General features: G+C 41.2%; 2 protein-coding genes across 6 annotated transcripts in view; one reads left to right on the forward strand and one right to left on the reverse strand.

Annotated features, from left to right (window-relative positions):
* CUNH3orf49 (chromosome unknown C3orf49 homolog) overlaps positions 1-25,055 on the forward strand; it is a 27,723-nt gene continuing 2,668 nt past the window's right edge. Inside the window, 8 exon segments of the mRNA XM_040246575.1 lie at positions 1-39; positions 2,967-3,070; positions 6,110-6,268; positions 9,044-9,227; positions 11,597-11,916; positions 15,421-15,545; positions 20,237-20,350; positions 20,795-20,870. Coding sequence (XP_040102509.1) covers positions 9,103-9,227; positions 11,597-11,916; positions 15,421-15,545; positions 20,237-20,350; positions 20,795-20,870 — 760 coding nt within the window. The 5' untranslated portion in view covers positions 1-39; positions 2,967-3,070; positions 6,110-6,268; positions 9,044-9,102.
* Positions 22,115-25,055, reverse strand: part of THOC7 (THO complex 7) — a 19,457-nt gene continuing 16,516 nt past the window's right edge. For all 5 annotated transcript variants that reach the window (XM_040246578.1, XM_040246580.1, XM_040246576.1 and 2 more), the window contains exons 5-8: positions 24,244-24,301; positions 23,077-23,143; positions 22,917-22,986; positions 22,115-22,305 (exon numbers count right to left, since the gene is read on the reverse strand). In XM_040246578.1, coding sequence (XP_040102512.1) covers positions 22,238-22,305; positions 22,917-22,986; positions 23,077-23,143; positions 24,244-24,301 — 263 coding nt within the window. In that variant the 3' untranslated portion in view covers positions 22,115-22,237. The remainder of the gene's footprint in view (positions 22,306-22,916; positions 22,987-23,076; positions 23,144-24,243; positions 24,302-25,055) is intronic.

Consider the following 25,055-nt stretch of genomic DNA (forward strand, 5'->3'; position numbering starts at 1 on the left):
GTACTCTTGCCTGGAGAATCCCACGGAGGGAGGAGCCTGGTGGGCTACAGTCCATGGGGTCACAAAGAGACTGAGCGACTTCACTTTCACATAGTGATGAATAGGGTCTTTTAGTGGTTCTTCACTATCACCCCAGGCACTCTCAGCCAGATAGAAGGTTTGCTGTTTCCAGGAGGAGGAAGGAGGCGGTTTCAGTGCCCTGCCCAAGTTTCTTGGTCCCTTCTCACCATTTCAGTGCACGCAAGCCTAATTCCATCCGTCAATCCCTGCACCTTGTCTGATGGTGCCCTCTAGCGCCAAAGTGCTGGAGAATTCGTGTTTCTTTCTTTTGTTTTCTTCTTTTTTTTTTTAAATCTCCATCCAAGGAGACTTTCTTGACTCAGTTATTTCATGAACCTGTTTCTAAATATGTTTGCAGGCTTCCCTCCAGCCATTGATATTGCACTATCCTCTTTCCTATGTTGACAAATTCTCTTCTGCTTTCAAAGGTGTCCTTCAGGCCACAATATAGGCCTCCCGTCTAAGAAATGATGTGAAAGTTTCTGAACCCTGAAATTTGTCAGTGGAAAATTTTAATTTCTGTTCATTGATTTCCCTCTGGAACAGCATGTCAAAGTCTTACTCAGAATTTTTTCTCCATAGCTGAAATTTGCACTCCACGAGGGATATATATGTATCCTGGGGTGGGGGACTGCGGTTGCTTAGCAAAGTACAATGCTTGGGCTCTGTGATAGAATAATGGCCCCACCCCATGGATACCATTTCCTGATCCCCAGAACCTCTCAATATGTTATGTTACATAGCAAAAGTGGTTACATTGCCAACATGATTAGGTTAGGGATCTTGAAATTGGGAGATGGTCCTGGGTTATCTGGTTCAGATCCATGTAGGCACAAGGATCCTAGAAAGTAGCAGAGAGAGGCAGAAAAAGAGAATCAGGAGATAGGATGAAAGGTCAGAAAGATGCAAGTTGCTGGCTTTAACGTGGAGGAAGGGAGTGACCAGCGGAGGAAGGGGGTGGCCTCTAGACACTAGAAGAGGTAGGGAAATGGGTATAGCCCTTGAGAGTCCAGAGGAAAATCCAGTCCTGCCAATACTTTAATTTTAGCCCAGTGAGACCCATGCCAGACTTCTAACTGGAGAACTGTAAGGTCATATATCTATGCTGTCTTAAGGCACTTCCAAGTTTGTGATAATTTGTTACAGCAGCCATGCTAATTCAGGGGTTCTTTGGGTTATGTTAGAAAATATCAACATGTACCTTTTACATGATTGAGCAACTCGAAGTGGAGGTGACAACATGCTAAAACTGAAGTCAGGTAACACCATGCTTTTGCTCAAAATCCTATGACAGCTTTTCATGTCACACAGAGTGAAAGCCAAGTTTATATGCTGGCCTCCACACCCCACAGGATAGATGAGCCTTCCTTCATTTATCTGGCCTCATATTCCTCTACTCTTGCCTTTACTCCCTCTGCTTGATCCACACAAACCTTTCTGTTCCTTAAACACATCAACCAGGTCCTGCCTCAGGGCCTTTTCCTTGAGTGCACTCCCTGTCCAAATGCATCTTCCCTGGATCAACACAGCTCCTGTGTACTCATTTCTTTTTAGGACTCTGATATAATGTCCTTGTATCAGAGAGGTCTTCCTAGGCCAGCCTGGCACAAAAATAGCATTATATCCTACCCCTGCAGATGAAAAGTTTTAAATTTTATGTATTATTTCCTTATTTTTTGTCATATTATACATTTACTTTTAGCTTCCTCTCTCCCCACCTCAGATACAGGCTGCATGAAACCGGGGATTTTCATCTGTTAGATCCCTGCTATGTCACCAGGAAAAAAAACAATGTCTGGCCATGGTAGGCATTTAAGAAACATTTGCTGAATGAATAAGTGAATAAATATATGAAGAAAATGATTCAAAATTTGGATAATTAAATTTTAAATTCTTGAGTTTGATTTCTTAGTTTAATGTAATAGATGCTCACGTTTTAAAAAAATAAAACAATATAAAGTATATAAAATGAGCATCTTTAAACCTCCTAGTTATCCCTCCTCATGTCTGCTGCTGTATCACCATTTTCAGTCCCAATCTCCAAAAATACACACTGTTAACTCTTTGGTGGATATTCTTCCAGTACATGCTATGCCAGCTTGCATGTGAATATAGTGTTTTGTTTTGTTTTGTTTTAAAAGAATCTTCTTGTATTCACAGCTTTAGGACATCCTGTCTCCACTCCATAATACACTGTGAATTATCTTTTTATTTGCACATCAGAACAAACAGATCTTCCTCCTTCTTTCAATGGCTCCAACGGCCATATTATGTCTGTGTCTACAGACATAGTCTTTACTCTTCTATCGATGGCCATATAGGCTGCCTCTAGTCTTTGCTCTTACAAATTAACCTACATATATCTTTACATCATTCTATGAGCATTTCTGTAGAATAAATTCCCAGAAGTAACACACTGGCTCTGAGACAATATAGACATCACATGCTGGTAGATGTTGCCAAACTGCCCTCCAAAGAACTTCTACCAGTCTACACTGATCTCAACTGCATCTGAGAGGACATTTTAACTGAAACATTGACTTTCTAATGGGGCACAGCCTAGAGTACTTGACAACTTCGAAAGAGTTCAAGTTATTAAAGACTGTCAAAGCAAACCAAATGTTTATCCTAAGAGGTACACGATGAATCTAAAGTTACAAATACTTACCTGGGGGCAGGAATCCATACAAAAAGCAACTGAAAAAAATACATCCTTCCTTGAAAAGCCTCTTGCCACTTCAGAGACACTATGCCCCAGCCCCAGCCTTCCCGGACCGCTAGGGAGTGGCACCCTCTAGGTAAGGAGTCCTTGGGTGAAGCATTCTCTCTCTAGGCGCCCAGTATACACTTCCTCGTGGAACAGTACTTGCTAAGTGACCTGTAAAATGTTACTTTCTTCTCTCAAGTGGGCAAAAGCTCCAGTAAGGAGATGTGCTCAAGCGAAAAGGAAAATGTCCCCAAGTCATATTTCTCTACATGCAAAGACCTCCTAAGCCCTGGTCAGTCCTGGGTGAGTTGAGTGAGTGAGGACTCTTCACCTTACTGGAGTCATTCATTTTCAAAGGGATTTCATTTTTAAATGACTCCACTAAGATAGAGGCTTCCCTCATATCTCAGTCAGTAAAGAATCTACCTGCAATGCAGGAGACCCAGGTTCAATCCCTAGGCATGATGATCCCCTAGAGGAGGGCGTGGCAACCCACTCCAGTATTCTTGCCAGGGGAAATCCAGTGGACAGAGGAGCCTGGTGGGCTACAGTCCATGGGGTTGCAAGAGTGGAACACGACTTAGCGACTAAATCACAGCACCACTAAAGTACATCATCCTGCCTGTTCTGTGCATTTCAGTTCAATTCAGTTCAGTCAGTCATGTCCGACTCTTCTGACCCCATGGACTGCAGCACACCAGACTTCCCTGTCCATCACCAACTCCCTCCGGAGCTTGCTCAAACTCACAGCCGTAGAGTCAGTGATGCCGTCCAACCGTCTCATCCCGTCATCCCCTTCTCCTCCATCTTCAATCTTTCCCAGCATCAGGGTCTTTTCAAATGAGTCAGTTCCTCTCTTCAGGTGGCCAAAGTACTGGAGCTTCAGCTTCAGCATCAGTCCTTCCAGTGAATATTCAGGACTGATTTCCTTTAGAATTGACTGGTTTGATCTCCTTGCTGTCCAAGAGATTCTCAAAAGTCTATGTGTTTATCACATTCAAATTTGAAGTAAGACCTGAAATCTCTGCTTACCAAGTTTTTGAGAACTTACATATTCATAGGTAAGGTTAGTACAAAGCCAGATAGAGATGAGATGCAAAAACAGTGTAATAACTAGCCCAAAGGCAATAGAATGCAAGTTAATACATTTAAGTTAAAACTTGGAGGGGGGGAAAAATACTTGGAGGAGGATGGGAATCAGCCTTGGGACCACAGATAGGAAAGATCTGCCTGACTGAATGGAGAGTTTACATAAAAAGAACTTTGGAGTCAGCAAATAGGTGACCCACAAGCTAAATAGGACTTGCAGACCACATTTTTACATGCTGGAAGAGACTTAACAATTTGAAGTTCATTAGCATTTGACTCGGAGAAGGCAATGGCACCCCACTCCAGTACTCTTGCCTGGAAAAACCCTGGACGGAGGAGCCTGGAAGGCTGCAGTCCATGGGTTCGCTGAGGGTCAGACACGACTGAGCGACTTCACTTTCACTTTTCACTTTCATGCATTGGAGAAAGAAATGGCAACCCCCTCTAGTACTCTTACCTGGAGAATCCCAGGGACAGGGGAGCCTGGTGGGCTGCCGTCTATGGGGTCGCACAGAGTTGGACACGACTGAAGTGACTTAGCAGCAGCATCTGATTGGTCTAGCATTCCACAGTTTACCAAAGGTACTTCCCCTCCTTGCTACACCCTGCAGCTTCTCACATTTACCTGCCTGGCCACACAAGCTTTCTGATTTGCAACTGTTGTTCTGGTTACCTAAACAGGATTATGTGATCTCAGATGTGTTAGAAGGAGAGAATAGAAGGATAAGGTTAAGAACAAGGGAGATTGTGTTTTGACCAGGCTTTGCCCTGCTCTGGCTTTTGAAAGGGACATATACCAATATCCAGGGAGTGATCCTATGGGTTTGATGCCAAGCCATATCCCAAGGAGGGTTGGAAAGAAAAGTAGACCTACGGGGGACTCTTGAATCAGTGCACTTCTCTCTACCTCCATCACCCCTATTTAGTTAAACCACTCCAGGAACTTCCCTGGCAGTCTAGTGGTTCAGACCCCATGCTTCCAAGGCAGGGGACACAGGTTCGATTTCTGGTTGGGGAACTGTAGATCCCACATGCTGCACAGCATGGCCAAAAAAAGGTTTTTTTAAAGCCACTCCAGTCTCAGACTTGAGCTACTGCGACAAGCTAACTTCCCAGTCTAATTTATCCTGCTGTCTACTCACCGCCACTTGACATCGAGTTCATTTCAGTATGATACTTCTTAAATATTCCCTGAATCTCTGCACATGTCTCACTCTATGCCTAATCACCAGCATCTCCATCCTGGATCAATTGCCTCTTCAGCCATCATACTTTTTTCCAGTGCATTGCAAGTGGCACACAGCAATCTTTTCTTTCTTCTTCTTTTTTTCTTTAACTTCCTGGCCATGCCACGTGGCAGGCAGAATCTCAGTTCCCCAACAAGGGATCAAACCTGCACCCTTTCCTTGAAAGTGCTGAGTGTTAACCACTGGACGGCCAAGGAAGTCCCAGCAATCTTTTTAAAAGCACAAACATAAGGTTGCCTTCCTTTGTCATCTGAATTCCCACCACCGTGGTCTCCTTCCTGCCCTCCAATCTGACCTAGTACCCACTCACCTCAGAACTTTTGCTCTGGTCTTTTTTCATCTTTGGAATACTTTGCTTTAGAACACAGATTCGACCACAGTTTATGTCCTTTCCAAGGTGAAATGGCTCACCTCAACTATCACTGCCTTGAGAGGTCTTTTTTGATCACCCTGGTAGAAGCGCTCACTTGCTACAGGGTTTTCCTAGCTTTTTCCTCGCATTGCTTATTGGTGTCTGAAAGCTGTATCAGTTCACTAACAAGTTTGCTATCTGTGCCCTCCGCTAGAGTGTAAATCTTAGACAGGGGTTCCAGTTGTTTCGTTCAATGCTGGATTCTCATTGCACAGAATAAATACATATTCCTAGCTCCTGGAGAATCCCAGGGACGGGGGAGCCTGGTGGGCCGCCGTCTCTGCGGTCGTGCAGAGTCGGACACGACTGAAGCGACTTAGTAGTAGTAGTAGCTCCTGTAACCCAGAAGGACCCTCCGAGGCCTTCCCAAAATAGTCCCCAAGCCACATCCTCCACCTGTCTTTTGTCTGTAGAAAAACTTTAGTCAAAGAAAAAGTTTAATCACAGAAGTGAGAAGAATGCAGAAAGAAAGGAAAACAGTCAAGCCAGACAAAATAATAATACTTTAGCCATTAAACAAAGTCAGGGACCTTTATTTCTTCCCCAAGGACTATTGATAATATTCTCAGCTTAATCTTTTGAACTGTTTTGCAGGTACAGAAACCTCCACCAAGTGAAAGAACGCTGCCCACAATCACGTAGACCCCGGACTGATTGGAAGCAGAAGGCTGATGATGCTGACTCCCAGTTACTTCACCACCAACCATTCAGAAGAATGTCCAGGAGCTGATCATGCCCTGCTGCTTTAACACTGTAAGACCGCTCTCTACCCACTCCAGGGTCGGACAGTCTTACGGATACTAGCTTGCTCTGGCCTCCTTTGCTGGGCAAAGCAATAGAGAGCCCTTCTCTCCCAGTTCACCCAAAATTGTGTCTCTGAGATTCAATTCAGCATTGGTACACAGAGGCTGGGTTTCAGCATCACTCCTCAAAAAGTGTCATCAAATTCATAGCGACAGAGTACAGCCATCTCTTGGACTGGATGTAGCAATAACATTTTTTTCATTGTTGAGAGCTGTTGAATTCAGTCATTATCCCAAGAACTAAAAAGAGTTGGCTCTGAATTCAATTCAGAAATCAAAAGTTTTGAAATTTACCCCCAAACAAAACAGAATTCTCATTTGGCTTTATTTCTGCCCTTCAGTTACCTAATATACAGGTTGAATGAATAAAGCATACACAGCTACAGGCTTTCTACTTAACTTCTGGACTTGCATTAAAATACTGTTTACCTTCATACCCTTCTCCTTAGCCCTTCCTAGTTCTTATTCACTCTTCTGTACTGCAGGTTTTTCTCACTATTGTACAAAGTAATTGGGATATATATTTTCATGGTAATTCATTTTTGGAATTTTGTCACCTTACGTAGTGACTTCTTCCAAGATACTTTTTTGCAATTAAGAAAAATTCATAGAGACAGAAAAGTTATTCGGAGTTATTGTTTAATGGGTTTTCAATTTCAGTTTTCCAAGATAATGTTCTGAAGATGCTGGTGGTGATGGTTGCACAACAATATGAACACACTTAAAAATGGTAAATTTTATATAATGTATTGGAGAAGGAAATGGCAACCCACTCCACTATTCTTGCCTGGAGAATCCTGTGGACAGAGGAGCCTGGTGGGCTGCTGTCCATGGAGTTGCACAGAGTCGGACACGACTGAAGCAACTTAGCATGCATGCATGCATTGGAGAAGGAAATGGCCACTCACTCCAGTATTCTTACCTAGAGAATCCCAGGGACGGAGGAGCCTGGTGGGCTGCTGTCTATGGGGTCGCACAGAACTGTACATGACTGAAGCGACACAGCAGCAGCAGCAGCAAATAATATATATTTTACCACAATTAAATTTTTTAATTTGTCTTTAATTTTAATGATTAAAAAACCCTCATAACTTTCCATTATTCTGAAGATTCAAAATAATGTTACAACTTTCAGTTGTTCTGTAGGATCCAGCCGGCTTGGCCCTGCCTATCACTCCAGCTTATCACATATATTGCCTCTTCGCTGCAGCCACTCTGACTAAGTTTTCAAAGACATCAGACTCCTTCCACCTCAGGGCTCTGGTGCCTGCTGATTAATCTGCCAGGAGCAGACAAATCCTCATGCAAGTAGCCCTTTTTAATTTTGTTGAGCTCTCCGGCCCAATGCGGAGAAGGCAATGGCAACCCACTCCAGTGTTCTTGCCTGGAGAATCCCAGGGACAGGGGAGCCTGGTGGGTTGTCTATGGGGTCACACAGAGTCGGACACAACTGACGCGAATAAGCAACAGCAGCAGCAGCAGCAGCTGGCCTAATGACCTCATCAGGCAGAACTGCTGCAACAAAATCTGCATTTTAACAAGATCCCCAGGTAATTTGTGTCTGTGGGGTCACAGAGAATTGGACAGGACTGAAGCGACGCAGCAGCAGCAGTATATAATATATGCTAAGTGCTAAGTCGCTTCAGTCGTGTCCGACTCTGTGCGACCCCAGAGACGGCAGCCCACCAGGCTCCCCTGTCCCTGGGATTCTCCAGGCAAGAACACTGGAGTGGGTTGCCATTTCCTTCTCCAATGCATGAAAGTGAAAAGTGAAAGTGCAGTCGTTCAGTCGTGTCCGACTCTTCGTGACTCCATGGACTGCAGCCTACCAGGCTCCTCCATCCATGGGATTTTCCAGGAGTACTGTAGTGGATTGCCATTGCATTTTCTAATATAATATATATTTTACCACAATTAAAAAATTTTTTAATTTGTCTTTAATTTTAATGATAAAAACCTCATAACTCTCAAACATGAAAGTTTGAGAGTCCAGCTCCAGATGACTGATGAGTACAAACACAGAAAACAATAATCATTAAATCCTCCAACATTTTTCTGGCGTTTTCCTTCTTAGCTTCTAGTTAGTTCAGACTGAAAAACTCAAAGCGCCAGAAGAGGATGGGAATAAACCCTAGTGTCTGCTGCCACCTTGTGGTGAGAAGTTCCAACCCAGCGAGAATTTGCTCTCCTCCAGGAAATAAACCAAATGTCAAAAGGGAGGGGTGGGTTCAACTTTCTCAGCCATGTGTTTTGAGAGATCGCTACAAAATAGCCCAAGGAGTGTACTGTGAGAAAGCCAAATAAAAACTGGACAGAGAGCATTCATCAGTTCCACATGAAAGAGCTAACAAAAGCTGGGATCCTTGGAATTGTGTTGGTGGTCTCGCTTCTTCCTGCTTTGAAATGCAGACATGCACATTTGAATGTAATAATCAGTTGGTTTGTGATTATTTTATTACCAACCCAATGGCAGTGAGACAAGCAAGTCACCTATTCACATATGCCCTGCCCTGGAGTCTGCAACACGACTGGGAATTTCCCACTGCTCTGTCAATGCATCACTGATGACCTCTGTAAAGTGGTAAGCAGGGCTGGTCCCACAAATGATGTCTGTAACACCTGGAAGGGAATAAGGAAGCACTTCCAAAAATTTTCTTACATACTCTACCCTCAAAGAGCCCAGGAGTTAAAAGCGCCTCGGTCACTGGATGATTTTGTTTTGTAGTTTGTGAGCCTAAGAGCTAAAGAAATTAACAACAGCTACTGCAGGTGGGGTTGACAGCAATGGATCGCTCTCACCTGTATACTCCAGAGCGCTTTAAGGTTGCTTACGACAGAGCTGGCCAGTACCGAAGATTTCAGCAGCCCAGAAAGAGAAGCGGCTCGATCAAAAGGAAAGGGATTGAAAGGTAGGAGACTGGGGCTCATTTTCTTCTCTCTTCAGTGAGATGCTTTGGATTTTGCCTTAAACAATATTCACTGTGCTGATTAGAAAAAAGTAGCATGTTTTTAAGCACTGCATTTAGACATGAAGGCTCCGTGTGGATTAGAGGGAACAGAGACAGCATATAGAGACCGCATATATACATTGGATCAGGGAATCTAGTGCCACAATGGAAGCCTTGTTTTGTGATCTTTAGAAAAGTCTTCATTGTAATGGGAAACCCTTTCCTTTCTACCTGAGCTTGAGATTTAATGTCACATATGCTATTAACATTAGTAGATACTAAGTTGATATTTAAGTCTCACAGTTTTAGACAGCAAATACTATTACTTTGAAAAATCAATAGTGCATTTTTCAAAATAGGTCCATGATCAGTGCTCTTTCCATTCCCCTTTCCAGCAATTTGGGCTGTTGTAATGTGTACTAATTATATTTTATCCATGTCCATGCTCTTTAATGTAACCCAAAAACTGTCTTATACCTCATATTTCTTGCTAGTCGCAAAACCATGAAGACAAGCACGGAATACTCCAAATGTAATACATTTCAATTTGGAAAGGCAGTGAGATGATTATTTTCCAATTTGGGGAGTAGTCTTTCTTACCAGATTCATGAGCAATAGCTCAGATAGGTAGAAAAGTGTCATTTTCATGAGGCCTGAAGTATCAAAGACCAGACTTCTGAACTTCCATGGGCAAAATGAAATTTTGCAGAGATTTCCACTTCCAATAAAAAGTAGGGGTTAAAAGGAGAGGCAATACAACCAAATACATTCACAACCAACAAAGATACTTAAAAGGTTAGGAAAGAAAAGATTCTTTTCCTAACAGCAATGGTAGCAGTTCTATTCTAGGCTTTGGAGCAAAGTCGTCTTATTAATTATGTTATAAATAGATTGGGACTGAGGGTGGGGGGATGGGACTAGGAGATGCATTTTGGAGATTCAGAAACTGCTTAGAGCTGGGCTTTTTACTTGATGGGGGTTGCATGGATGACCTTGGGGGTTCCTGAGCCTCCTACACTGTATTCCCATGTGTGTGTATTTATCGTAGTAGAAACTGATGGTTTTATTAAAAGTTCTCCTAGGGGTCCATGGGAGATTAGTCCTAGCCCATAAATGATTTTTTATCTCAAAATAGAGGACTGGTTTTTAAAAATCCCTGGAATTTGATGGATATTATTGTTTTGGATGAAACTAACATCAAAGTAGTTAATCAAGGAAGAATATTGGGTAAATAAGGGTATCATGGAACAGGTGATACTCACTTAGCACAGAAGGTAACAGAATAGACTTTGGGGTCAGATTATCTGCTGCTGCTGCTGCTGAGTCGCTTCAGTCGTGTCCGACTCTGTGTGACCCCAGAGACGGCAGCCCACCAGGCTCCCCCGTCCCTGGGATTCTCTAGGCAAGAACACTGGAGTGGGTTGCCATTTCCTTCTCCAATGCATGAAAGTGAAAAGTGAAAGGGAAGTCTCTCAGTCGTGTCCGACTTTTAGTGACCCCATGGACTGCAGCCCGCCAGGCTCCTCCATCCATGGGATTTTCCAGGCAAGAGTACTGGAGTGGGGTGCCATTGCCTTCTCCACAGATTATCTGGGCATAAGTTACTTAAGCTTTCCAAGTTTTAATTTCCTCATTTGTAAAATGGAGATGATAGTAGGAGGATTAAAATAAGTAATACATATCAAAGAACTTAGATGAGTGTTTAGCACATAAAAGTCTACTAAGAAATATTACCTATTTTATTAGTAAAATGATGAAGATATTATTTATTTGGAATTTTGGAAATATGTATTTATAATTATTCTCTTTAAATCAGTATTCTGCATAAAATGCAGCATTTATAGGACCTGGAGAATATATTTTTTATTATCTACCCTAGCAGACACTCTCATGTCTCGTCACATTTGCATTTGGAACCACATTTTGAAGTCCAGCAAAAAAAATCTCAAACTGTGATTGAAATGAGATCACCAGTTTGCCAATATGAGGTAATATATTCTAACAGTCACAAGCCAAGATTAAAATCTGCATTCTGTGCTCCATCAATTAAATTAATCTCTCTGTGTCTCAGCTTACTCATTAGTAAACTGAAGATAATAATATAAACTACCAGCTCTGAGGATTAATCGAGATAGTGGCCAAAATGCGCTTCTAGAGTTCAGCAACAAAACATCAAGTAGTTGCTTTGGCTTTGGATTTGATGCTTGGTCTCCAGTTTTGTTTTTTGGAACTGTATAATCTGTTCACATTTGCAGTTGATTTTCATGATTCTAGTGTTTCATTTTCAACTTTTCAATTTCCTTAACACAAATTATTTTTCCTTTGTTCAGATGGCACGAAGCTGTGTCTACCAACTTAGTAAAACAAAATGTATTGGTCCCTAAAGAGGAGTCATCCAGTAATAGTGACATGGAATTTCACAAGAGCCAGAAAAATCAGAAGAAAAATATGGTGAGGAAAGTGAAGACTGCTTTGGGGAGGATGCTGTCACACTCGTACAGAAGCAAGCCAGCAAGTATCAACAAAGAGGGTGCCTCTGACCACAAGGAAACCCTCCTTCCAAATACACAGAGCCTTCTTAGAATTGTCAAGGAGCTTCCATCGCCCAAGTTATTTACCAAACCAAGAATGAGAAAGCTCTCCCAGAATGGTAATCCAAGTCAACATATATGGTTCAGTGTCAAGGCCAAGAGAGAAAATGAAACAGGACAGCTTTTGTTGCTAGCCACAGAATAGCATTTCTGGGGAGCTTGTCTGAAATGCAGAAGTTAAGGCCCCCACACAGGGCTACTGAGTCAGAATCTGCCTTTTAGAAAGATCCCCAGGTGATGTGTGTGTGTGTGTGTGTGTGTGTGTGTGTGTACATCTTCAAAAACTGAATTAGATTACATTTGAGGTCACTCCCACTCCAATTAATCACTGGTCTCATCAGTCTAAAACTACTTTTCATGTAAATATTTGATGTGTACATAGGTGTGTATACATATATGCGTATACACATATACATATATTAGAAAATCAAACCAAAGTGGGCTTTTCTGGTTTTGTTTCTGGAGAAAGAAGTGAGGCAGATTTTCAAATGGCTGCTTCCAACAGACGAAGGTGTGGTGAGAATTCTATTTTAAAAATGTATGATTGGTAAGTCGTAAAGGAAATTTTATTTTATTATATCTACCTCCTACATACTTTGTGATGATATGGCGTTTGAACTGTTGACAATGTCTTTTGTGACATGGTAATGACATTTGGTGGCGAGGGGGGGGTGTCTTGTGAGTGATGACTACTATTTGCATTCTCCTTTTTAAAATTGATAGACTTTTTTTAGAGCAATTTTAGGTAAACTGGAAAAATTGAGTGGAAAATACAGAAATTTCCTCTTATAACCCCCTCTCCTTACCCCACCCACACAATTTCCTCTATTTTGAACTTCTTGCCTTAATTCAGTACACTTGTTAGTTGATGAGCCAATATTAACATATTATTATTAACACTAGTCCATAGTTTACGCTGGGCTTTCCTGGTGACTAAGTTAGTAAAGAATCCACCTGCGATGCAAGAGACCCAGGTTTGATCCCTAACTTGGAGAAGAAATGGCAATCCACTCCAATATTCTTACCTGGAGAATCCCATGGATAGAGGAGTCTGGCAGGCTACAGTCAGTCCATGGTTTCACAAGAGTTGGACACAACTTAGCGAGTAAACAGCCACCATAGTTTACATTAGTCTGCTGTTCTAGCCCTTACAGCGTGGCTGCTGCATAATAACCCACAGTTCCGTGGGTTTGAAAAACCCACCATGTAATGTGTCTCTCATTACAATACCATACAGAAGAGCTTCAGTGCCATAAATACCCTTTGTATGTTTCTAGTGCCCTTGACAGTACAGCATTCAGAAATATATAGAATATTTATGTATATGTAGGTGATTCACACATATCTTCAAATTTCACATTATGATAAGGCTGCACACCTGGTAATACTTTTTCCAGAAGAAAACAAAAAGTGATGGCCTCCAGCTGACGCATTGCCCTTTCAAACAAACTCTCTCTTCTGGAAAAAAGACAACTAATACAAGCATCCAAGCATCTAGCAATTACCTGGCATAGACTGACCTGCCTGTTTCTATTGAAAACAGTGAAGAGGGCACACTCCTCTACTGACGGGGCTGGACTTGGAGAGTCCAGCAGAAAACAGAGGACCAGAGCCTTCTCCCACAGCCCACGCGTTGGCTTATTTTTATCATAGCTGAAATAACAAATCTCTACGCTACACTAAGATTTCTCCAAGAAACTTGCCCATCTTTCAGGCTGCAGCTCAAACATTCTGATTCTCAGCTGTGGCGGAAAGACAGTTGTTTCTCGTCCCTGTTGATCCTCATTAGACTTTAAAACAAATATGTAGTAAATACTTACTATGCAGCAGCCATGCTGTAAGGGCTAGAACAGCAGACAGTATAGGCATGGTCTCTGCCCTCCTTAAGTTACAGAGGGGATGCAGGGGCATTTCAATGTTATGCAGATATTTGCCTCTGATGCAAAGAAGAAGCACAGGCTAGGGTGGGTACACGTCATGGATGCTGACTTTAGGGGAGGGGGCTCGAGAAAGCCTCCCTAAGGAACGGACAACTCAGATGAGACCTGAAGGACAGCTAGAGTTAGATAAGGAAAAAGTGTGAGAACAGTTTTCCAGAAAGAGGGTAGAGCATGTTCAAGTCCCAACGTCAAGAGAGCACTGGGTATAATTAAGGAATGAAAGTAATCCAGCCAGGGAGAGTCTGCTGAATAAGGTGATGAGCGTGTTTGTAAACAGTGTTAAGAAATTTTAACTTTTCCTAAGGGTGATAAGATACTTTCAAGCTGGGGATTTATATGATTTGAAGGGCATTTTTAAAAGGTAGCTCAGACTGCAGGGTAGAGACTGGATTGGAGGAGGGTAAGATCTGATGCAGGAGGAATGATAAACAGGCTCTTGCATTCATCCAAGGCAATGGATAATTTTAGCTGGGGCTGGTCGTGGCAGTGGGGGTGGTGAGGTTGAAGAGCATGTTCACTGGCAGGAGTTGCAAAATTTGGGCAAGAGCTGACAGTGGAAGGTGGGGGAGAAAGGAGCGTCCCTCTGGGTTGAGCATCCGCTTTGAATTTAGAGCCACTAGTCCCTGAGCTGAGGAGCCATGGTTCCTCAATGCAGTTATCAAGTGACCTGAAGCAGATTAAATTGATTTTAGGGGCTGTGCACAGCATGAAAACCTGAAACATTGAACACGCTGCACACCCCGCTTTTCCCAGTGCCTTTTTGACCCCTTTCACTACATCAAGGAAAAGTCTCCTCTCCTTCCCTTCTATCTTAATAAAAAAGGGAGTAGCCTCAAGTTTACTGCCTTCTGTTGGCAATAACGTGATTTTGGTTTTACCATACTAGTCTCAGTGTCTATATTTATGATACTGGTTTTTGATTTATGATAGTGTTTTAAGTTTCCTTTGTAAGTATGTTTATTGTGTTAAGAACTGATTTCTTTTTTTAATGAGGATGCTTTTTTTCCTTATCTTTTGGCTGTGCCACATAGCCTGTGGGATCTTAGTTTCCTGACCAGGGATCGAACCCAAACAGCCTGCACTGGCAGCGAGGGCTCCTAACATTGGACTACCAGAGAAGTCCCAAGAACTGAACTGACAGAGAGAAATATTAAGGACTCTAGGATTCACAGGGCTCCTAGTATGTGGGAAAAACTATTAAGATGGTATGTGAATGACTGAGGCTTGAGCCACTTGGCTGCAGAGTACACTTAAACTTGTCTTCAGTCAACAGCAAGTAGTCATTGGATTGTCTTCTATGTTAGAGGGTAGTTTTTCCAATTCCACAAGAGTTACAGGGAAAAACAATGGAGGGCAAAAGTGAAGTCTCAAAGACAGTTGTCAACCACCTTGTCAAGAAGGGTTGGTGGCTATGGAGGTCATGACCACAAGAAAAGGCCAAGTGTTCAAGAGAAAGTGCGAGATTAAGCAAAGCAAGTCCATTTTCAATTTTAACCCCAAAGAAAAAAAGCCACTGAAACCGCATGTAATACTTGCTTTTCAGGAGACTTTCTCATAGAAAGCATATGTTTATTATTGTGATCCTTCAAGATTGTCTGTTTTTTCCCCTTCACTCCCTCTAAGCAACTATACAACTTGACGTTGTCGAAGCAGAGACGGAGGCGATAATCCAAGGAAATACACTCCTCTGAGCCAGGAGAACCAGCAAGCATTTATCTGTGACATCACTTCCTTCAGGAATGCAAAAGGTAAAATGCTAAAACAAACTTGCATCTAAAGACTTACATGGAAATCAGTGTTCAGGGCTGTTGTAAAAACCAAGTTCTCTCCCATTTAAAGCTGCCCTCTGTGTCTCCACTCCTAGAATTCAAGGCACAGCAAGTGGACTTGCCAGGTCTGATTCCTATGCTCCTGAGCTCGAATGGTTGAGCTTCTGCTATAATCTGGGCAAGAGTAGGGTTTGCAGCTTTATATTGACTTGGTCAGCTGTTCAAATATCAAGTTGGTATATTAGCATCTGGTATATCATGCATGCTCTGTGGAGAGATATTCTCCAAACCAACCCCACAGAATTTCTGCAAGGATGCAAACATCTGTCCAAAACAGTAGCCATTAGCATGTGTACTTTGAAGCCTTTGCATATGGCCGGTTGTTGTTGTTCAGTCCCTCAGTCATGTCCAACTCTTTACAACCCTATGGACTGCAGCATGCCAGACTCCTCTGTCCTTCCCTGTCTCCGGGAGACTGCTCAAATTTATGTCCATTGAGTCCATGATGCTACATAACCATCTCATCCTCTGTCACCCCCTTCTCCTCTTGCCTTCAGTCTTTCCCAGCTGATGTGGCAGTATAACTGAGGAATTGAATTTTAAGTTTCATTCCATTATAATTGAAATTAAAATACAAATAGAACATGTGTATAGTATAGACAGTGCAGCACTTGATGATCCAGGACGCTCCAACCCAAAGCTTGTGCTTATCTGTACTTAGATCAAGTTTGTGCCTAAATTGCCCCTGCTATTTTTTAATAGAATCTGAAGTATTGTTTCTTCCGACATAATAAGCATTTATTAAAGCTATGTTCCAAATCCTCTTCTATGTGCTTTAAAAATATCAACTCAGATATTCCTTACAACAGCCCTATAAAGTAGATAACAATAGTTTACTGCAATAAGCAGGATATTATTTTAGGGATGGCAATGAGAGGTTAAGTAATTGGCCCAGATAATTGGAAGAGCCGGGCTTCAAATCCAGGAAGATTTGACTCTATGAGTGCTTACTCCTAATTACTATGCTGTTCCTGCTGTGCTCAGTCATGTTGACTTTTTCTGACCCCTTCGACTATAGCCCGCCAGGCTCCTATGTCCATGGAATTCTCCAGGCAAGAATACTGGAGAGGGTTGTCATTTCCTTCTTCAGGGACTCGTCCCAACCCAGGGATTGAATCCAGGTCTCCTGTGTTTCTGCATTGCAGGTAGACTCTTTACTGCTGAGAAGAGTAAAGCCCTGGGAAGCCCACTAATTATTATGCTAGGTACTGATTGTACTGTCTATTATGGTAGCCAATAGTCACATGTGACTATTTGCATTAATTAAAACTAAATAAAAAGAACAGCCCATTCCCTTCACTGCACTAGCTACATTTCATGTGCTCAGTTAACACATATGGCCAGTGGCTTTGGTATTTGACAGCACAGATAAAGAACACTTTCATTTTTGTGGGAAGTTCTATTAAACAGTGCTGCTCTAGTGCACTGCCAGAGTATACCAGTATTAGTTTTGAATTTTGCCTCTTGAGTGCTAGGTTCATAGTTATCATATTCCTAATATGTGCAAGAATACACAGAAGAACTGTACAAAAAAGACCTTCATGAACTGGATAATCATGATGGTGTGATCTCTCATCTAGAGCCAGACATCCTGGAATGTGCAGTCAAGTGGGCCTTAGAAAGCATCACTACCAACAAAGGTAGTGGAGGTGATGGAATTCCAGTTGAGCTCTTTCAAATCCTGAAAGATGGTGCTGTGAAAGTGCTGCACTCAATATGCCAGCAAATTTGGAAAACTCAGCAGTGGCCACAGGACTGGAAAAGGTCAGTTTTCATTCCAATCCCAAAGAAAGGCAATGCCAAAGAATGCTCAAACTACTGCACAATTGCACTCATCTCACACGCTAGTAAAGTAATACTCAAAATTCTCCAAGCCAGGCTTCAGCAATATGTGAACCATGAACTTCCTGATGTTCAAGCTGGTTTTACAAAAGGCAGAGGAACCAGAGATCAAATTGCCAACATCCACTGGATCATGGAAAAAGCAAGAGAGTTCCAGAAAAACATCTCTTTCTGCTTTATTGACTATGCCAAAGCCTTTGACTCTGTGGATCACAATAAACTATGGAAAATTCTGAGAAAGATGGAAATACCAGACCACCTGACCTGCCTCTTGAGAAATCTGTATGCAGACCAGGAAGCAACAGTTAGAACTGGACATGGAAGAACAGACTGCTTCCAAATAGGAAAAGGAGTACATCAAGGCTGTCTATTGTCACCCTGCTTATTTAACTTCTATGCAGAGTACATCATGAGAAACGCTGGACTGGAAGAAACACAAGCTGGAATCAAGATTGCTGGGAGAAATATCAATAACCTTAGATATGCAGATGACACCACCCTTATGGCAGAAAGTGAAGAGGAACTAAAAAGCCTCTTGATGAAAGTTAAAGAGGAGAGTGAAAAAGTTCACTTCAAGCTCAACATTCAAAAAACGAAGATCATGGCATCTGGTCCCATCGCTTCATGGGAAATAGATGGGGAAACAGTGGAAACAGTGTCAGACTTTACTTTTTGGGGCTCCAAAATCACTGCAGATGGTGACTGCAGCCATGAAATTAAAAGATGCTTACTCCTTGGAAGAAAAGTTATGAGCAACCTAGATAGCATATTCAAAAGCAGAGACATTACTTTACTGACTAAGGTCCATCTAGTCAAGGCTGTGGTTTTTCCAGTAGTCATGTATGGATGTGAGAGTTGGACTGTGAAGAACGTTGAGCACTGAAGAATTGATGCTTTTGAACTGTGGTGTTGGAGAAGACTCCTGAGAGTCCCTTGGACTGCAAGGATATCCAACCAGTCCATTCTAAAGGAGATCAGTCCTGGGATTTCTTTGGAAGGAATGATGCTAAAGTTGAAACTGCAGTACTTTGGCCACCTCATGAGAAGAGTTGACTCACTGGAAAAGACTCTGATGCTGGGAGGGATTGGGGGCAGGAGAAGAAGGGGACAACAGAGGATGAGATGGCTGGATGGCATCACTGACTCGATGGACATGAATCTGAGTGAACTCCGGGAGTTGGTGATGGACAGGGAGGCCTGGCATGCTGTGATTCATGGGGTCACAAAGAATCAAACACGACTGAGCGACTGCACTGAACTGAACTGAATATGTGCTGGGCAGTTTCTACATTTGGGGGCTATAAAAGTGACCCAATGGCCCTTGTCCTGTTTCCATGGAACTTATAGTTTGATGGAAGAGATGGACATTAAACCATGGCACTGTTAGCTCTCAGAGTATTCTCATATGCTCTCATATTTGAATCAGTTGTCCATGTTTCGAAATTAGAATCATTCAAACAAGTCTGGATTTTCAACTTCCTTTTGAAAAATAAGAGGATTTGGCAACATGGAGCCTGCAGTTCCTCCAGCAACAGCAGGAGCTACACAGAGGCCACCCCCTTTGTAGGAGGCCTGTTCTCTCCAGGCCATGCCAGCCCAACTGAGCCTGTTTCTCAAAATGTGCCTGACCCTTCAAGACATTTGACTTTTTAATAACGGTATTCAACACACAGAAATAACTTAAGTAATTACCAAGCTAAGTGCTTAGTAGGAAAAAAAAACACTGGGTTTTATGAGAGAGAAACAGGAGGAATTGTGCTCTTGTTAGATTGAGGAAGGTTCTGCAAGTGACATTGGAGCCGGGGTGAGCTGGCAGGGCTGCCCGGGTGGCTCAGCGATAAAGAATCTGCCTGCCAATGCAGGAGATGCAAGTTCCATCCCTGGGTCGGGAAGAACCCCTGGAGGAGGAACAGCAACCCACTCTCGTATTTTTGCCTGGGATATCCCAAGGACAGAGGAGCCCGGCAGGCTATAGCCCACGGGGTCACAAAAGAGTCAGACACAATTGAGTGACTGAGCATGCACACAGGAGCCGGCAGGGCAGGGCAGAGGTTCCACAGACTCATTTGTAAACTCAGGCAAAGGGCAAGACCCAAATGTGATTGCACATCCCACTTTGTGTAGGTCTCACAGTAGTCCTGATGGTAATTACTAAACACAAGGGGAAGGAAGAGTGAACCTAGTAAGACTAAAAAGGCCATATTAGCCAGGAGCCATGACCTAGGAATGAGTTTTAATAGCACAGGTACTTGTAACCAGCAAGCCAGGACCATGGGAAGGGTATCAGGCATGCAATGAAAAGAACACAGAGCTTTCTTTTTTATGTTTGGAAACATGTCTGCCATAAAATAAGGAAACCTGCAGAAAAGAGACCAGATTAGCAACTGGATCCAGTGATAATGAGCTTTCTGGGGCACTCGTCTACAACAGCCCCACACTCTGGCTGTGCTCAGCGGCTACAGAGGCAATTTCTTCTTTTTCCCCTTACGAACGACCTGCTTTTTTCCCTGACACTGTATATTCTTTCAGAACCAGACAATCTCATTTCTCTGCACCCTATAGATCTCTTCAAAGAGAGCTCTGGGCACAAAGGAGATGCATGGGGCGTGGAGAATAATATGAATACAGCCTCCAATCCAATGTTGTTATGTGGCAAATATTCAGTTTAAAAGAGGATGTCGCAAGGGTAAGAGTGTTCACTGAAGCACCGTCACAGAAATAATGGTGGCACTTCTTAATCTGATGTGTTTTTTACATTTTTATGATAGGTTCCATATTCATCAAAAAAGAGACCACACTTTCCGGTATTTAAAAGAAAGAAGCACAGCATGGAAAACATTCTCCGGAAATCAGATTTGACAGTGGGAAAACTTCAAATGTAGGTAGTGGACAAAGGTTTTTACTTTGTGTTTCAAAAGCATCAGAGGCCTGGGCTCAACTGAACGCACAGCCCTGCTAGACAGCGTGGCTGTGGGACAAAACTAATGATTAGCATGAAGGCATCCTGTTAGTGGGGGGCACTTGAGAGTGGCTACAGGATTGCTGAGGGCACTGAGGATGATGCTGTGTGCCTACTAAATGTTAAAGTGCATTCAATTAAAATGAAGGGACACACACAAGGACTGGAGAAGAAATGAGATTGTCTTTAGCACTGGGTGGTAAATGCATGTTTTCAAGCTCTGTTTGCTATGACTTGAATTAGAATAATACTTTGGGACTTGCAGACATCCACCAGTTCCTGAACTCATCTCTCAGGAAAAACAGCTCTCCCTTGGGTGTGGACAAGGCTTTCTAACACATGGCTTCGTTTCTTTGTTTTGGGCTAGGTGGATGACCTCATAGAAACAGTGACAGATAAATCCATGAAGTTATTGGCCCAAAGACATGCTGAACTTCAACAGTATGAGTTTCTAGGGGATGAAATTCTTCAGTCTTCTAAGCAGTTCCAGAGGATGTCCAGGTGAACCATGAGAAAGTATAAATTGAAAAATGTGTGTTTCCCATGTACCTGGTGCTGCTTCCGATTCTGATTCTGATGGCATAAAAGTTATGTTCATAGGGATTCTTATCTTTTGGTACATAATCCTGAATAAATTTCTCTTAATCAATTGGTGGGAGGTGAGTTTGAAAATATTCTGCCCAACAGTCCTTATAAAAATATTTTTCCCAATAGTCCTTTTACAAAAATTGATTTTTAATTGAGTCAGTATAAGTAATTTTTTTGCTTCAAAATTTTTACTAATAATGGAAAATAGAAATATTTACCAGGGCATACCAATTCTACAAAGAAATTTCTTCCATGGTTTGCCAGATGAAATTAGAGGAAGCACTTAAAGGTATTTTGACACTTTCACTTGTGACTACTATTGAGCTAACTTTAAACCTTTGTTTTTAAAGAGAAGAGTTCTTATTAAAATTACAAAAATGTAATATTATTAAGGTATGATTCATGCAAAGTGTCATGTTTCTGAACTAAAATGAATGGATAAGGATGGAACCTAGCAAATATTAGACATATAATTCAATCCTTAAGAAAAATACATGTGATTCAGACTTAAATTTATAAAAAGATCATGAAATCCTTTCTTGCAAAACTCTTGAAAATGACTCCTACAGAAGAAAACAATAGAGAGAAAATGTTTTACCAAAACATTTACCAACCATATATCTCAAGTATCAAGGACAGAGATCTAGAAAGTAATGTATTTTGATTGACTTTGCATCTTATAATTACTTCTTAGCCCAGTGATTCTTCTTATCACGGAACCTCTCTCACAGTAAGCATACACCACAAACGTTCTGTACATAATTTACAAGTTCACAGCTCTCCTGAGAGCCTGTTCATGGTCTTCATTTTCAAAAGTGGTAACAATTTCCAAAAACTGACTCATTTTCTCATGTACGCTCCAGCAATGACACCTTCTCACTATCTTCCATTTATTTTGTGAGCAAATCAATGTTACCAATTAAAAACTATCTAGAATGCCAATGAGCACAAACATATTTGGCTTAAAAACATTTTATTTAACATTTATTTTGGATGTTGCTTCCCACCTTTTAAATACAAAAAAGACATTTCAGTAAAAGCAAATATATAATGAAATCATCTTCCTTTGTGTGAAGAAATATGAATGAACACTGCATTAACATTTAAAAGCAAAATAGTTCACTGCCAAAACTTTACATATCTCGAGAGCACAACAAATTCTAAACACACTGAATCACATTGCTACGTCAACATTCTTGGGGATGGACAGTGATTACTTGGTCTATGGTTTAGGATCAGTTTCCATGCTTGCTTCTTGAGCTTCTTCTACCTCTGAGAGCTTTTCATCATCTGCAGTTGAAAAAGAAACGTAAAACTCTAATCAAATTTGCTTAAACTATATGTCTGATGAATATATGAAAACATTTTTGTCCTTTATAAGTGAATATATTTAAAGCAAAAATGGCAAAATGGCAGCCTGTGATTGCAACTGACCCACACAAGGGGGTTTGGTTTTGAAAAGTTCTGCTTTGGTTGTTGTTATAAGTTGAATTCCTGGAGGAGGGAATGGTGGCCCACTTCAGTGTCCTTGCCTGGAGGGTCCCATGGACAGGGTAGCCTGGTGGGCTACAGTCCATGGGATCGCAGAATCAGACATGACTGAATGACTAAGCACACATTAGTTGAATCAAAATGCAAAATTTATGTGACAGATTTCAATTTAAAAAGAAGTTCCCCTGTTCATTAAAATATCTACATAGGGACTTCCCTGGTGGTCCAGTGGCTACGACTCTGTGCTCCCAATGCAGGGGAACTGGGTTTGACCCCTGGTTAGGGAACTAGATCCCTCATGATGCAACTAAGAGTTGGCATGCTGCAACTCAGACCTGATGCAGTAAAATAACTTAATCTTTAAAAACTAAAATCTACATGAACATTCATTTTACAGTCATGTTACTTACTTTCCAGTGTTTGCTGAAGTTCATGGATGGTACTAAGAAGAACATGAAACTGTTTCCTTCTCAATTCCAGCTGTGTTAGTAAGAAAGAAAGTTAATAATACACAAATGATCTATAAACCAATACAGAACACAAAGACTAATAGATATCACATGCAAATACCTTATCTTCAACACTTTCTTTAATATGTGAAAGATGTTCTAATTCTTTTCCCAGAGCCTCTAGTTCTCTGAAAAAAAAAAAAAAAAGAAAGTGTTATATTTTGCTAATTGGGAGAAAAGAATTCATAATATCTAATTTTTTAGTTACTAAATAATAATACTTATTATAAAGGATAAGGAGCTCTAATGTCCATTATGATGAGATTTTTAAAACTAAGGGTGATTCCTTAACTTCTAAATATGTACTAATTTTCATTAAAATTAAATTTTAGATAATTTTTAAAGTATAGGAAAACTTGACAATAGGATATCAAACCCTTTTAACATTTTATCATAATTCAAAACTTTTTTTGGGGGGGAGTAAATGTGCTAAATTGTAGAATAATTAAATACCCTTTGAACTTTAACCCCTGGTCCTGGTAGCTCAGAGGTTAAAGCTGTCTGCCTGGAATGCGGAAAACCTGGGTTTGATCCCAGGGTCGGGAAGATCCCCTGGAGAAAGAAGTGACAACCCACTCTAGTACTCTTGCCTGGAGAATCCCATGGAGGGAGGAGCCTGGTGGGCTACAGTCCATGGGGTCGCAAAGAGTCGGACACAACTGAGCGACTTCACTTTCACTTTCCTCTGAACCAGGCCTTTTTCCCTCCTCTACTTTCCATTCAGGCAATCCTTATATTATACCAATCCTTTTTTATGCATATATTTGTATCTCAATAACATACAGCATCAGGATAGAATATTTGGAGGGCTCTAACTTTTATAAATGATTATTATTCTGTATATATTTCAGAAACTTATTAATAATTTAAAGTTCATTATTTATGTCTTCTGTTTTCCTATTCACTGACTATTTTTTAAATTGGTGTTTGGAAAGTGTTTATTTCCAAATTCTCTATAACTCCTATTTAGTATTCTATATGAGTAGACCATATTCTATTTATCTGTTTTTGTATTGATACATATTACATGCATTTATTTTAGAACTATAGGGGGCAAGGTTAGCAGAAGGAAAATCTAATCAAGTGGTATTAGAATCTGTAATTTTTAAGGTTGACCCTTATTTTTTGAAACATATGATATATTCCCATAGAAATGGAATATGTATACTAGTATGTAAACATTTATGTATAAAGATTAGCTCTTTTCAAAGTAAAGCTCTAAACTTACTTTAATGTCTCATGCCTGTCTGGATGATGCTGGATCACTTTTGCCAGTGCATCATATTCTGAAAGATACAAAAATATTTACCAAAATAAGATATTTCAAACCTGGATAACAAAACAAAGTGTCTAACATCACAAATCTCTCCTAATTATTTTCCTAGTAGATAAAGAAGTGGAAACACTGAAGGATATGCGGAGTATTGTCAGCTTCCTTTCATTCAATTATAACTGCAACAATTCATGACTTCAAAAGTATGTTCCAAACAAGGATTTTAGCTCCTACTCTGTCTTTCTATTTACATATCCCTGGGTAGAATACAAGGGACTAGCATAAGAGAAAGTGAACTTAAGTCATTATTGATCATCAAGTAGACTGATTCTGAACATGAGAGAATCTTATTATTTGCCCTGCAAAGTGAAAGTGAAGTCGTGTCCGACTCTTTGCTACCCTATGGACAGTAGCCTATCAGGCTACTCAGTTCATGGAATTTTCCAGGCAAGAGTACTGGAATGGGTTACCATTTCCTTCTCCACGGGATCTTCCCGACCCATGGATCAAACCCAGGTCTCCCGCATTGCGGGCAGACACTTTACCGTCTGAGCCACCAGGGAAGTCCAACAAGGTGATCTATAATTAATTAACAAGGTATCCTACCATTAATTTCAAATCTTAGACAAGGGGAAATTATACTTCTCACTCATTTCAAAGGTAAATATCTCATAAACTTAGAAATGATTTATAATTCAGGAACTTTGTTTTTCTGCTCCACTAAGACCTCCAAGATAAGTCATGTATCTCTTGTTAACTTTTCCTAT

The sequence above is a fragment of the Oryx dammah genome, unplaced genomic scaffold (genome assembly GCF_014754425.2).
Source record: "Oryx dammah isolate SB20612 unplaced genomic scaffold, SCBI_Odam_1.1 HiC_scaffold_9, whole genome shotgun sequence".
NCBI lineage: Eukaryota > Metazoa > Chordata > Mammalia > Artiodactyla > Bovidae > Oryx > Oryx dammah.